Source organism: Fusarium venenatum, assembly GCF_020744135.1.
Source record: "Fusarium venenatum strain MPI-CAGE-CH-0201 chromosome Unknown EDB82scaffold_3, whole genome shotgun sequence".
Lineage (NCBI taxonomy): Eukaryota > Fungi > Ascomycota > Sordariomycetes > Hypocreales > Nectriaceae > Fusarium > Fusarium venenatum.
The window spans coordinates 7,499,385-7,512,340 of NW_027072131.1; the positions used below are offsets into that span (position 1 = coordinate 7,499,385).

General features: G+C 46.7%; 4 protein-coding genes and 1 non-coding gene across 5 annotated transcripts; 1 reads left to right on the forward strand and 4 right to left on the reverse strand.

Moving 5' to 3' along the window:
* Positions 1-11: 11 nt before the first annotated feature.
* On the reverse strand, positions 12-3,706 carry EDB82DRAFT_466183 (amidase signature domain-containing protein). Its single transcript, XM_025729048.2, has 7 exons — positions 3,541-3,706; positions 3,406-3,483; positions 2,741-3,357; positions 1,560-2,649; positions 839-1,428; positions 630-793; positions 12-581 (listed from the first exon to the last, which is right to left on the reverse strand). The coding sequence occupies exons 1-7, from the start codon at positions 3,594-3,596 to the stop codon at positions 204-206; spliced, it is 2,973 nt and encodes a 990-aa protein (XP_025583354.2). The 5' UTR covers positions 3,597-3,706; the 3' UTR covers positions 12-203.
* Positions 3,707-6,083: 2,377 nt separating this feature from the next.
* On the reverse strand, positions 6,084-6,183 carry EDB82DRAFT_t206. Its single transcript has one exon. It is a non-coding gene; the product is annotated as a tRNA-Leu (tRNA).
* Positions 6,184-6,831: 648 nt separating this feature from the next.
* EDB82DRAFT_280090 (heterokaryon incompatibility protein-domain-containing protein) lies at positions 6,832-8,575 on the reverse strand. Its single transcript, XM_065607377.1, has one exon. It carries the CDS (start codon positions 8,363-8,365, stop codon positions 6,905-6,907), a length of 1,461 nt encoding a protein of 486 aa, XP_065464279.1. The 5' UTR covers positions 8,366-8,575; the 3' UTR covers positions 6,832-6,904.
* A 1,710-nt stretch (positions 8,576-10,285) lies between these two features.
* Positions 10,286-11,023, forward strand: EDB82DRAFT_510319 (uncharacterized protein). The gene has a single exon (XM_065608843.1). It carries the CDS (start codon positions 10,352-10,354, stop codon positions 10,694-10,696), a length of 345 nt encoding a protein of 114 aa, XP_065464280.1. The 5' UTR covers positions 10,286-10,351; the 3' UTR covers positions 10,697-11,023.
* A 518-nt stretch (positions 11,024-11,541) lies between these two features.
* On the reverse strand, positions 11,542-12,936 carry EDB82DRAFT_510320 (uncharacterized protein). Its single transcript, XM_025729051.2, has one exon. The coding sequence runs from the start codon at positions 12,877-12,879 to the stop codon at positions 11,584-11,586; it is 1,296 nt and encodes a 431-aa protein (XP_025583357.2). The 5' UTR covers positions 12,880-12,936; the 3' UTR covers positions 11,542-11,583.
* Positions 12,937-12,956: the final 20 nt, after the last annotated feature.

The window sequence follows — 12,956 nt, forward strand, 5'->3', positions numbered from 1 at the left end:
TTCGACCAATTATCGACTAGGTTTAAGCTGAGAAATAGTAACAAGAAGCATCATCGTCAGCGATAAAGGCGCGGGGTAACATTATACTCTGGTAGCTGCAGTACAAGCTAAACCCATCAAGCAGTGATCAGCAATCTCCAACCTTGGTTCATTAACCAACTTCCTAATACAGAAGAACCACGATAATGAATGTCAAGCGGTGATCACGGCATCTCCAAACCGCATCCTTCGTACTCCCAAAATGTCTCAAAGCCAAGCTTTTCGTAAAATCCTTGAATCTCCACTGCATCGATGAGAATTCCCTCCGTTCCCCTCTCTTTCAATATCTCCATCGCTTTGATCACGAGGGCTAGGCCAACACCTTTTCCTCTGGCTTTTTCGTCTACGCCCACGGCAGCGATAAGACCTGTTTTCTCACCAGAAGGGAGTAATGGTAAAAAGGCAAAAATGTCGCTGACTACAGAGTCGTAGGAACACATTAGAGTCCATCCGATTTGCTCGTTTGTTTCTGGATCGAAAGCGACAAGGACTTGATCGTGTTGATTTTGTGAGGCGAGGGCTTCATAGACGTCTGACCAGCTCTACTATGTGTTAGATTATACTTACAAAAGATAAATGGAAATACTCACGAATTGGGCCCTTTGTTTGGTCATGCATTCTTCGTATAGATCTGTTGACCAAGGAGCGAATGTTGCTTTTGTTTTTGACACACGATCCATTATTTCCGGTGGTGCAATGGTTTCGGTCACGTCCTTATAAAGATCCCTAATAGGACGAGAAGTGTCATAGATGCCTGTATCTTGAGTATAAGTTCAATCGGATGTGGGTAGAGAAATACCTCGATGTGAGAAGAACTCCTTCACCTCCTTGGGGACTGTGTTCGGAATCTGCCACCAAAGTCGAGGGAAGATAGATCCAATCTCTAAAGACTGCAACCCCGTACCATCAGCACGAGCCGCATCTCTCAAGCCAATCTTGGCTTTCTCTAAAAGAGCGCCTCCAATACCTTGACGCCTATGCTCTGGTAACACCCCAACGGTAGCGATTCGTCCGCAGACACCGTCGATGATGTAGGATAGACAAAGTCCATTTTCATGAATCCAATGATATCCGGGAATTCCGAAGAGGATTTTTGGAAATCTTTGCTGGGAAATAGGCCAGTCAGGGAAAATGGTCTGCCACATTTGCCATGCTTTCTCTATGTCGTCGTCCGAGCTGGTCAATTGTCGGATCTCATCCTGGCGAGATGGCGCGCTTGCACCATTGCTAGTTTGGTCTGCCATTTCGATTGGAGACATTGATGAGATGAATGAACACGGCACGTTGGGGATCTTGAGGTTGGATATGATAAACAGGCCACGACACGTGAGCTGACGATGCGGAGTAATGCAGGGAATACCATCGACTGTGCCATGGACAATCATGCACCTCTCCCCTTTCGGACATGACTTACACGGAAATTAGGCTGAAGAAACAAAACATCTAGAAATCATCTCACTCTGGATATATCCACCCACTTTAATCAATCTATACCCGACATTCTCTATCTGTTCTTCTACGTACGTCTACTCTCCCAAGCTTTCTCTCTAGCTCTCGAAATCATATCCTCCCAAACAGGCGGCTTGCATCGGATATTCTGTCCAGCAGCCTCGGCATCGAAACCGAATTGCAACAGCGCGTCTTCACTACACCACTCGCCAGTAGCCATGAGTCCAACGGGGATTTTACCATCAACTTCTTTCTCGGCAACTTCGCCAGCGTCTTTAGTACCTTCAGGAATGACATAACCGGCTGGAACTGTGATAGCGGGAAGACCGCAGAAATTGGCGAGCCAGACGTATTCCATGCTTTGAAGGGTGTAGTTTCCGTCGTTGACTCCGTAAGACAATTCAGATTTTCCACCGCGAATGGGAGCGCCGGCACAAGCTGTTGTGGGTGTGATGATCATCATACCGGGGTATGTCTTCCAGAGATGGGCCAGATGTTTCATCAACATGCCTCGTAGCTTCTGAGCTAGTAGATAATCGGTGGAAGGGGTGGTACGACCAAGCGCCAGAAGGATTCTGTTAGCTGCTGTGATACCACTTGTATCAGGAAGCAAAGTTGAAGCATCAGTCAGAACAGTAAGCGCGTGTGCCATTTGACCTTCAGCAGGAAAAGGAATGTCAATCGGAACGAGAGTGTATCCGTGTTTGGCCGCAAGAGACTCTACAAGACCACGAACCAGAGATTGAACACCAGGTTGGGCACGAGAAATCCATGCGTCAAAAATACCGAGGACTTTTGTGATTGGAGGCGATGGTTGAAGGCGCAAAGGCGGAAATTGCGTTGACGGATGCGGCTCGGCGATGGCTTCATATGCAGCAACCAGAGAATGCATATCAACAGCAAGAGGACCTTGGACGGCACATGTCGGCGAGTGATTGGCGCCAGGCCAGGATGTGAGTCGCTCGTGGGTCGGCTTCAAACCAAATACCGAGCAGAATGATCCAGGGATTCGAATACTTCCGCCACCATCGCTACCCAAAGCAAGAGGCACAAGTCCAGCGCTGACAGCGTAGGCGGGACCCGAAGAACTACCGCCAGTGTAATATTTCGGGTTAAAAGGGTTTCGTGGCGTTCCTTGGTTGGGGTTGTTTCCAGTGGTATCTGAGTATGGATGTCAGTAATTGTTGAGTTGAACCTTGTTTTGGTCTCGTGAGAGACACGTCAAGTGGCAAGATTTGATAAGAACACGTACCCAGACCAAATTCGTGCATAGCAAGTTTTCCAAGGATCACAACACCTGCTTCCTCAAGCTTTCGAACGATCCAACTTGTTGATGATTCTCCTTCAGCGGGAATCTCGGCATAATCCTTTAAAGATCCAAGAGTTGTAGAATACCCATCCAAATCGTAGTCGTCCTTGATAGCTGAAGGAACACCGTCAAGGGGGCCAATGGGTTGTTTGTTCTTGTAGCGCTCCGTTGAAGCTTCAGCAGCTCTCATGATCTGATCAACCTTGAGTTCCCTCCACGCGCTTGCATGTCTACCGGGCTGGGGTCCCTCAAGCTGGATCAAAGGGAGGATCGCATTGACCACCTCGACGGGCGTTACTTCTCCAGAGAGGTACAGAGACCGATAATCGGCTACCGAGTAGAATCGTGCTGGGTTAAACACATGGGAATTGTCTTGTTGTAGTGCAGCTAGTTGAACTCTTTCGCCGCGTTCTTTAGCGGCTTCTTCTGATAGGGCGATTGGGTAGACTGTCGGGTCGTATCTTGGTTCCACGTTTTCGATGTACGTCCGGATCTTCCGGAGGGAAGCAAAACCAGCATTTTTCCAAGCCGTTTCACGAATAAATCGAATCCATTCCATCCTGAACCATATTAGCATTTGATTATCAGTTTTTGACAATGGGACTTACAAAAATGCTGCAGCAACGAGTAGAGGTCCTCTGATGACGGGATTCGGATTCCTTTCAATAGCATAAGGAACACGAGGTCTAGAGTAATCAAGCACGTCAGCATCTGGGCCACTTATAATGAATCTGTAGCATTACCCCTCCTGAGGCTCAGGATAGTTGAAGAACCTCCTCTTATCGGTATTCTCACTCATCTTCACGATTTTGAATGTGCAAGAATTGAGTCTGGAATTTGTTGTGTAAGTTTTCGCCAAGAACTAGATAACACTGACCGACCCAAGAATTTAAACTCTCGGAATGGACGGCAACCGCGGAGACCGGCCCATTGAGACTTGTTTAGTAATAACTACGTATTCGTCACGCGTGATCTGCATGAATGATAAAATTGAATTTGATTCGTAGAATTGAGGTCGTGACCGACTCGCTACCTGGTCTGTTTCGTATATGCAATAACGTACCTATAAACGAGCAGAAATCTCAAAACCCAAGCTTACTTTATAGAAAACAAATGCCCACCGAGCAGGTCCGAGGTGGCATGAAATGACAACATTATTTTGTCTCTCAGATAAATAGTAGCAAGTTATCTACCCCCACAAAGCTACCTGGAGGTTCATAATCAACTCCTTGCTGATGTTCGGCCTTGATAATGAATATTGTCAGATGACGTGTGTAGACCTCTCAAACAACATTAGAACGCTTCCTCTTATTGAACATGTCCAACTTACGTGCAAAAGGCCATCTTTCAGCAAACTTATCCATCACCGGTTGAAATTCCACGGCCTTTCTGAGAGCAACTTCCGACTCTGGATCTTTTTTGAGCATGATAGCCAAATTGTGCATGATACAAAACGTGCTAACTATGGAATGTTGCTTTATGTCAACTTCCTTCTTTGTGGACATGGCGATGACCGCTGTACAAGCCTCCAGGGCAACATCTTCGCATTTCCCGAGCCAGTCTGGATGCTGCGAAATGAGGCGCCCGTATTTGGGTCTTCTGTAGTACTCCCTAACAAGCATAGCACTAGAAAATAAATGTTAGCTTAGTGAAAGGTCGAGGACACAGAATTTGACCTCAGACCTCAGAGACAAGACTTGAGATCATGTCCTGACCAGCTTTTGGGTTACCATTGTCATCCATCATAGCCCTCCTTTCTTTCTCCAATACACCCGTTCTATAGCTATCGGATGTGTCGTTCGGTATGTCCAAGTCAAAGTCGGAGTCGTGATCATGGATTGAGTTCTCTTGGATCTCATTGTCGCGCTGCAGAAGTCGACCGGCTCTGGCTACGCCCTCGTTCAATACAAGTAGCCTCTGGATAGCCTCCTCCGAATTGCGCTGATATTGGTGGTAGTTGTAATTTTCCAACAAATTCACGGCTTCTCTAGTTACAGGATGGTTTCTGTCACAAATAAGCGGTAGTCGATTAGGGTCCTCAGTAGGGAGACCGTTGCAAATTCTGCTATGTGTAGACAAGGCAATCATTATAAAATAGGTCAGCCAAGCAAGTTCAAATTTGCGTATTTTCCCCAGCTATCGAGAGTCATTAGACACAATTGCCACGTGAGCAGTGCTTCCTTATTCAATGCATAATCTATGGCCATAGTTGCCATGGCCAAGGCTGAATTGAGGGTGGTGTGAGCCTATTCGAAAACGCCGTTTCCGAATTCATACAGGGCAATCAAGCCTAGTGCCTGAACGAGATGAGCATGTGCCTTAGTCTGTCCCGAGACAACAGCGAATAACGCCTTAATGGCCTTGTATAAATCCGTGTGCACCACAATGCCTTCCATCGATAGTGCGGCCGCAATCAGATATAAAGGTCTCGACAAACATTTTCATGTCAGATGGCACCCCACCCTGTTCAAAGGCTCTACATCGGAGAATGACAACTTCCCCAGCTGTTCGTGGCCCAGATCGGTCATTCTCCAAACTTCGTCTGGGACCTTTAACAAGAGCCCTCGCAGCTGAGGAACTTGAGCAGCAGAGCACGTCGCGGTTGGGACGAATTGACAATGAATCTGCCTAGTCGGATCACTGGCCAAAATCAGTGTATTATGGCATTTAATGTGAGTAATCCAATCCTTACTAGGCCAGGCACCGTGTACAATGTGGGAGTTTCCTGTCACATGTTTGCTTCCGAAGGAGACAGCGCGTGCAGTCGCGCTCGGTTCTGTCAGGTCCCCGAGGACCAGAGGCCACACTGGGACGTGAGTCGACGAGTGACGGCATGTTGAAAGATTGCGCTGTCGATAGGTTTGAGGTATCGGAAACCCAGGGGTTTTGGCTGTTGTGTTCAATTAAAGAGTTGCTTTTTGGTTGGCACAGTTGCGGTCGGTTGGGGTGCTACTTACTCAGAACTATACTGCTAAATTAATGCCGGCACAGGGGTTGACCAGATGGCTGGGAGGCAGGTGGGACCCGGGAAATATGTCGGCCGTAACTTGGGGAAAGGGCTGAACAGACGAGCATGTGGTCTAAACTTGACATCATAAATGACTGAATAACTTCATTTCTCAAATTATTCAATTGTTGTTGTCTTCCCACTGTATAATGCCAATTGAGAAATTGTTACAGGGACCAAAAAAGCAAACGGTGTCAAGGCAAAAGAAAGATGACAAGATGCCTGTGATCAAGAGTAGTAATAAAAACACAATGCCCTTGACAAGAAAAAGAAAAGATCTGATGAGACTGGGACTCGAACCCAGGAGGATTGCTCCACCAGGAAAATGGTGTTAAGGTTAACCTTAACCTGGCGCCATAACCAACTCGGCCATCTCACCGATGTCATTGGATGTTAGAGAAGTGCGCTATTTTGTATCAATTAGCTATATACCACAATACTCGGAGATGAAACTCAAGGACACCAAAATCCATTTCCGTCTCTAGAGCTGATATCCTGCCTGTCTAAGCTGAGTTGGTGCTGAGCTTTGGGTGAGGCAGGCTGAGTTTGGGCCGACGTGCCTCAGCAGGCCCATTTTTGGGATCCTATCCGGTCAGGGTCTGCAGGGGAAGACGAGATCTGGGGCCATGTCCTTTTCAACTAGACGCTCCTCCGTCAAGAAATCTAAGCCTCTGGTCGGTCATACCGTGGTCTAAATTATTCTTCAGGGGTCATCGTCTTCGATAAGGTTAAGGCCAAAAACCCGAAACCGCCCTAACTACCATCCCCGTGCCTTGTCTATTTTTTATTTAATTAGTTATAAATATTACAGTCTTAGAAATATTATTATTACTTAGATATAAAGCAATTGTCCTTTTATCAGGAGACATTGTGGCGGTAACGCAACGAGGTAACGGAAGTCATTTGTACAACACCTGAAACGTCTGTGTTAGGGCTGCTGCTTCTTTTTCTTTCTAGTCCAGTAGGACTTAGTCTTATGAGGGCATTATCAAGTCAGCACTCAAAAATGCTGTAAAGCACATAAAACCAATATATAGATCTAACCTAAACTTTAAAACGCTTATGACCAAAGGTTATACTGAATATAGTTATTGAAATCATTAGTAAATCAAAAATAAGCCAGTTCTAAGCTGTATATCTCCTATAAAGGCATCAAAGTTATGCAAAACTTCTAATATCCCAACTCGAGAGAACCCATCCTTATAAGGCTTAACTATAAGAAAGCAAAGAGTTCCGTCGCCTCCTCTAGGATAGAAGGGAGGCAAATGACCTATTAGAAGAGCCTTGAACTGATTTGCTGAAAAGAATTCAGCAAATCGATTTAACGACTTTGGCTTCTCGTACACGTAGAGTCGAGACACAAAGCCATCATAGGATATGGTAGGTACAGGTTTCCTTCCCTTCCGACTTGGCTGTACTTGTTTCGGTTTTTGTGACAGATTTGACTTGGGCCGCCGTATAGGTGTTTTCAACTTGCTCACCACTCGAGCTGCTGGCGCATATCCGGCGATACGGATGAAAAAGGATTCTTCTGCAAGGAATTGAGCCTCTAATCGAATAGCAGAAGCTTGTAAGTTGGCGATGTCCATAGCATTACGAGGTATGGCATCAAGGTTGAGCGTAGTCCCATTTCGCAGTTCAAGGCCTGTCAGAGTCGCTTTAGGAATAAAATGTGTGTATACCTCCCGTGTATTTGTGAAAAACCTGATTTTCCCCTCCCATCCAGCCCATGACCATGATGGTAAGCTATCTCGTCTGGGCGGAGAAGCTTCACGAGGGCTTTTTGTATGTTTCCAGAGTAATCCAGCGATAAGAGATTTGTATGTTCCATCCATGCAGTCTTCCGAAAGGAATGGTATTCCCTGTAGATGAAAGACTGGGATCTTGCACTTTTCGAGGCGTTTTATAATGCCTATAAATGCCTTTAAGGAATCCGTCTTATAGGTCATATTCCTGTTCGTGTATTCCACGATACATTCATAAGATCTTATGAGACTAGGAACAGAAGCCCTGATGTACGAGTCGAAGGTTGAGATGCCCTTCAAGAAGAGTGGAGAGTTGAAATATGCGTACAGCTTTCCCTGTTTGCAATGAAGCGTCTCGAAGTCATACCTCATGCACTCTCGGCTCTGCATAGAATGACACTCGAAATAAGTTTCGGACTCCGTGAAGAACAGAAGCCGCCTTGAGAGAAGGGCTTCTTGGTACGTCCAAGCTCTTGAGGCCCACGTAGAGTTTCTAATGAAGTGATGTGGGTGTCTAGGGGTAAAAACAATTTGACACTCCTCCAACTCCGATTTTTGAGTGGTACGACGCAAGGTCGAAGAAACGCCTGGCAGTCCGTGTTCACTATCTGAGCCAGCGGCTGCAACGATAGTAATTTCTGCACCACCATAAATCTGATCCATAAGGCTCACCTGCGCATGCTTTTCGATGGCGCAATCTTGGTCAATGCAGAGTTTATCGACCCAAAGATACCGATAGCCTAGATTCCGTACCACTATCACAGCATCTGAGATGGTTCTTGGAAGTACCGATAGGGGGATACCTGAGATACCCATTTTCTCCGACTCAGAAACGTCCCTCGTTGTCTTCCGATTGCTACTATATCCCCAGACATAGCTCAAAGCTAGATAGGGTGTGCTGGGCTGCGCTGGAACAATAAAAATCGAATCCACGGATGACTGACAGTCAATCAATCTTGAAAGGCCAACCAGGTCTGATCCTTTGTTGCACAAAAACCTGTGTTTTGACTTGCAGAAGTTTAGGCTTGCAGCCACGGATGCATAATCAATTTGTTGAGCTAATGCTTGAGGTTGGAATATAGGCCGGTTTTGCTCATGCTCTTTTATGCAGAAGAAGAATTCGGCGTTTGATAGTACATCTGGATTGAAAGTAGGATTGGAAGTGGGGTTGGAAGCGTATCCTACTGAGACGAGCCCCAGATACGGCAGATCCCGAGCATACAGGACTTCGGAAAGTCATTTCCATTCAACGGTCTTGTTTCCCCCACGGACGAGACCAAAAGTCGAGAATACCTGAAGTTGAAGGTCTTGTGATGACGAGTCGAAAGAGATATTCACCCTGTCTATATAAACACATATGGCGCATTCCGGAGGATGGTTGCGATCGACTGTAGTGCGGATTCTTTCTAGCAATATCCCATTTTGTCCATTGGCTTGGAGATTCTTGAGGTCCAAATGGAACACTTTGTTGAAGTCAATACGACAGCAGCGAGGACATAAGTTCCGCCTTGCAGTTTGTTGTTGTGTAGCTCTCATAGTCACTAACGCAGCGTTAATATTTCTTTCCTGAGATGTTTCTGTGCTTGAAGGTTTCTGTAAAGAATTTGTATGCAATCAATAGGAATAAAAGTATATGGTACAAGTTCGATTTGGAATAATAAACAAGCAACTATTTAAGAAGTTGAAATCTTTATTTACTAGTCAGCCTTAATGAAATTACAATTGGCGGGTGTCAGATCATATATGCCTCATGCAAGCCTGTTTCAGACGACGTGGCAACATTAAGCCCAACTAGGCTGCGATGGGCATGCCTGCATACGAAGCTGAGCACCTCTAAGAAAGCAGAAAAACCATTCTCTCCCCCCTGTGAAGACTTTGATCGATCGCTAGCTGGCCGCTTGGCTGGCCGAACCCGTCAAGACTAGGTATTAGCTGGGGTCTAGGTGATCACCTTAGTATTTCAGGCCAGGCTTATTTCGCCGTAATACCTAAGATGTGCATGGCAGGATCACGCCTTCACGCCAGGTTCTCTGCAGGGCTGATTCAGGCTTAGCTTGACGCATATGCTGACTTCCTTATAAACTGCACGCCGTTTCACTTCGTCGTCCATATATGCATCACCATAGGGGTTAGCTTCAACGTCGACTTCCTCTTCACCCACACTCATATCTCGGTGGAGATCGGTACCGACCTTACCCTCTGGGGCCTGCCACTTGCTGGAACAGTCCATATAGACCTTTGGGTTGTATCGTTTGGCATTGACTTTGGCGCTGCGTAAGCAACCCCTAAAGTCCTCGGCCTATATGCATTCTACTTATATATATTGCCTGCAAGCCTGTGTTTAGCAGCTAATTACTCGCCCGGGGAGGGGAAAGAGTAAGTCCCGCGCCCAGAAAATCGGGCCAGGACCCGCGTGGGGATCCCAGCGCGCCATGGCTCGTCAAGGGTCAAGGGTGGCCTCTTCTGCTTTGTCTCCAAGTGCAAGATGCTTATTGGTAATGTGGAGCTCGTTGTAGGCAAAGAAGATAACAGAAAACGGAGAACAAAGGCTTCCCAGTTTAAGAAGCCTGATGATGGGATGGTCGTCTTGCCACCAAAAGTCTTTTGCAAAACTATGTAACTGAAAGACCCCATGACATCTACCTTTACCATTGAGTATACCCAGGATGACGTCGACGGTGACGAAAAAAATCGGCAGATGGAGATAGTAATCTAATGTATGCCTACAGGACTCTAGACAGAGTGTAAGTAACAGCCTTTATCTTCCAAACCTTAAACTTCAGGGTGGGATGGTACTTCACTATGAGAATAAGCAGCACTGACATGTCGTCTTTGTACTCTTTTACAGATGACTCAAGTCTAGACCCGTCCGTATCTAATACGGGCACAAAGCTTCTTAACCAGAAGGACGCTTTACTGCCCCTAATGATGGGTCCGCGCATCATAGCCCCCAAACCCATTCTATCCTGCGACCCCTACCTAGTGTTTGATATTGCAGATGCGACTCTCATTAAGCCTACCGCTGATCACTCGTTTGAGAAACAGAAGAAAACTAATAACAAGCTCTCTGCACCGCGGCCGTCACTCGAGGACAAGCTGCCGGAAGGAAGCCCCAAGGATGAGAGACGCGAGGCGATCAAGGAATAATACACAGCCGTCATCGGCGCCTGGAAGAAACCGCTGTGGGATGACACTGAGGCAAAGTCGTTTGTTGATCTGTGACAGAGTTCTCTTGGGTGGGGTACCGAAAGTGCGAGCCCTAGCCTAGATGATATCGCGAATGTTCCCAAGAAGATGGTCAAGGATTTCGGACAGCTATACGTAGCCTGAATTCAGTCTTGTTCTTCTTAAAGCGCTATAGTGTTAATCTGTGAAAGGCTGTATAAGGACTGTATAAGGATATAGTGGCTATATGTACACAGCCTAGGCTCTTTATATACTGATATGGAAGGCAATCTGATCACTTAGTGATCCAACTGGTTGACTTTTGATCTATTAGATTAGCTTTTTACCTTCCGGAGCCCTTGCAGAGGTACCATACGTCAGAGCCTGCTACTCTGGGGCACGGAAGGATTAGCCAAGTTTCGGGAATTTCATTAAATGATCAAAATTTGGTATCCTAATCCTAAAGGTAATCCAAGGCTGGCCCTGGTTAGGGATGCCATGATGTTAGTAGGTGGTGAGACTCAGAGATTGAGGGCCCGGAAATGAGACCAGGAGGGACAGTGTGCTGCCTCTCACCGAAAGGGGTAGGTAGAGTTGACAGGGGCGGATACAGGCTGATTCAGGCTGCTGAACAGCTGAGCGGAAGTTGAGCCAGTGAGCGAAGAGACTATAAAAGCGGCGGTCTGTGGCAGGTCACGTGTCGCTTGACTTTCGTCTCATAATACCAAAACGACGATCGACCAGCAGCACCTTGACCAACAAATCAAGTTGACAAGAATAGAAAAAGCACAACGTGACACATAGTATAGCATATAGACCATTCAAGGCTTAATAAACATCCAACCATCTTTCTTTGTTATCTACTACTTCTATTGCCCCTTGGCTAAAAACGTCAGAGCACCAAGTGCATATCCATCCAGACCCGTCTTGAGCGTGGGATGAATCACTGGAGCAAACTTGGAAGAATGATTCGCAGCAATACTCTGAGCAACAGTTCCCTCTTTCTCAGCCTTATCCCACGCCTCCTCGCCTACGCATCCGTACGTAAAGAAACAATAAGGCTTGTCGACAGCAGTTGCTAAAATTGAAAAGTCTTCACTGAAAGCCAGCTTTGGCATATCCCTATCATATTGCCCTGATCCCTCACCGAAATGTGCCGCAAATGACTCTTCAACCCTTTGGGTAACAGCAACATCATTAATAGTCAGAGGGAAAGCACGAGTTTGTTCGAATTCGGGACTTTTCAGGACGTTGGCGCATGAACATTCTGCTTCGATGACTGTTCTGATGCGCTTCAAAAGTCGCTCACGTGTTGCTGTTGTGGTAGATCTTGTGTCGACGCCGAGAACTGCTGAGTCGGCGATAACATTCTCAGCGTCTCCTGCGTGAACGCTCGTGACGGTGACGACGCTTGACTCTGCTGGATCAACTTCTCGACTCACAAGAGTCTGTAACTTGAGAATTGCGTTGGCTGAAATGGCGATTGGGTCCACGGCTGTGTGAGGCATACTCGCGTGCGAGCCCTTGCCATGGATGGTGACTTTGAAGTTGTCTGCGCTTGTCGCGACGAGACCTCTGCGAGTACCAATTGTGCCTGTACGGAGCGGTCTCACATGTGCCCCGAGAACAAAATCAGGAATAGGAACTTCATGTTTCGTGTATAAGCCATCGTCCACCATGGCTTGAGCGCCGGTGCCTCGCTCTTCTGCTGGCTGGAATGCAAGCACCAAGGTTCCAGACCAAGAGTTTCTCGAAGAGAACAGTGTCGCTGCGGCACCGAGTAAAGTCACAATATGCATGTCATGCCCGCAAGCGTGCATAACAGGTTTCTCTGTCCCGCTAGCAGCGTGAAGCATCCGCTTGGTACTCGCATACTCTAAACCAGTCGTCTCTTCAACTGGTAAAGCATCGATATCTGCTCTCAGAAGAACGGTAGGACCATCACCATTGCGGAGAATAGCTGCTAGACCATGGCCACCAATATGAGGTTTTATGACAAGATCTTCGGGTCCAATTGCTTTGAGTCTTTCGGCGATAGTCGCTGCTGTTTCAACTTCTTGGTTTGATAGCTCGGGGTTTCTGTGAAGATGCTTATACAGCTCTTCTAGAGGCTGTAAATCAGGCCGATGCTGATTTACAATTTGGGACAAGTTTGATGTTGGCATTTTCTGGAAGAATCAGATAAAATCTTTGTGAAGAGAGAATAGAGTCATGGAGTTGTCGGCTCATTTATACCGAACAC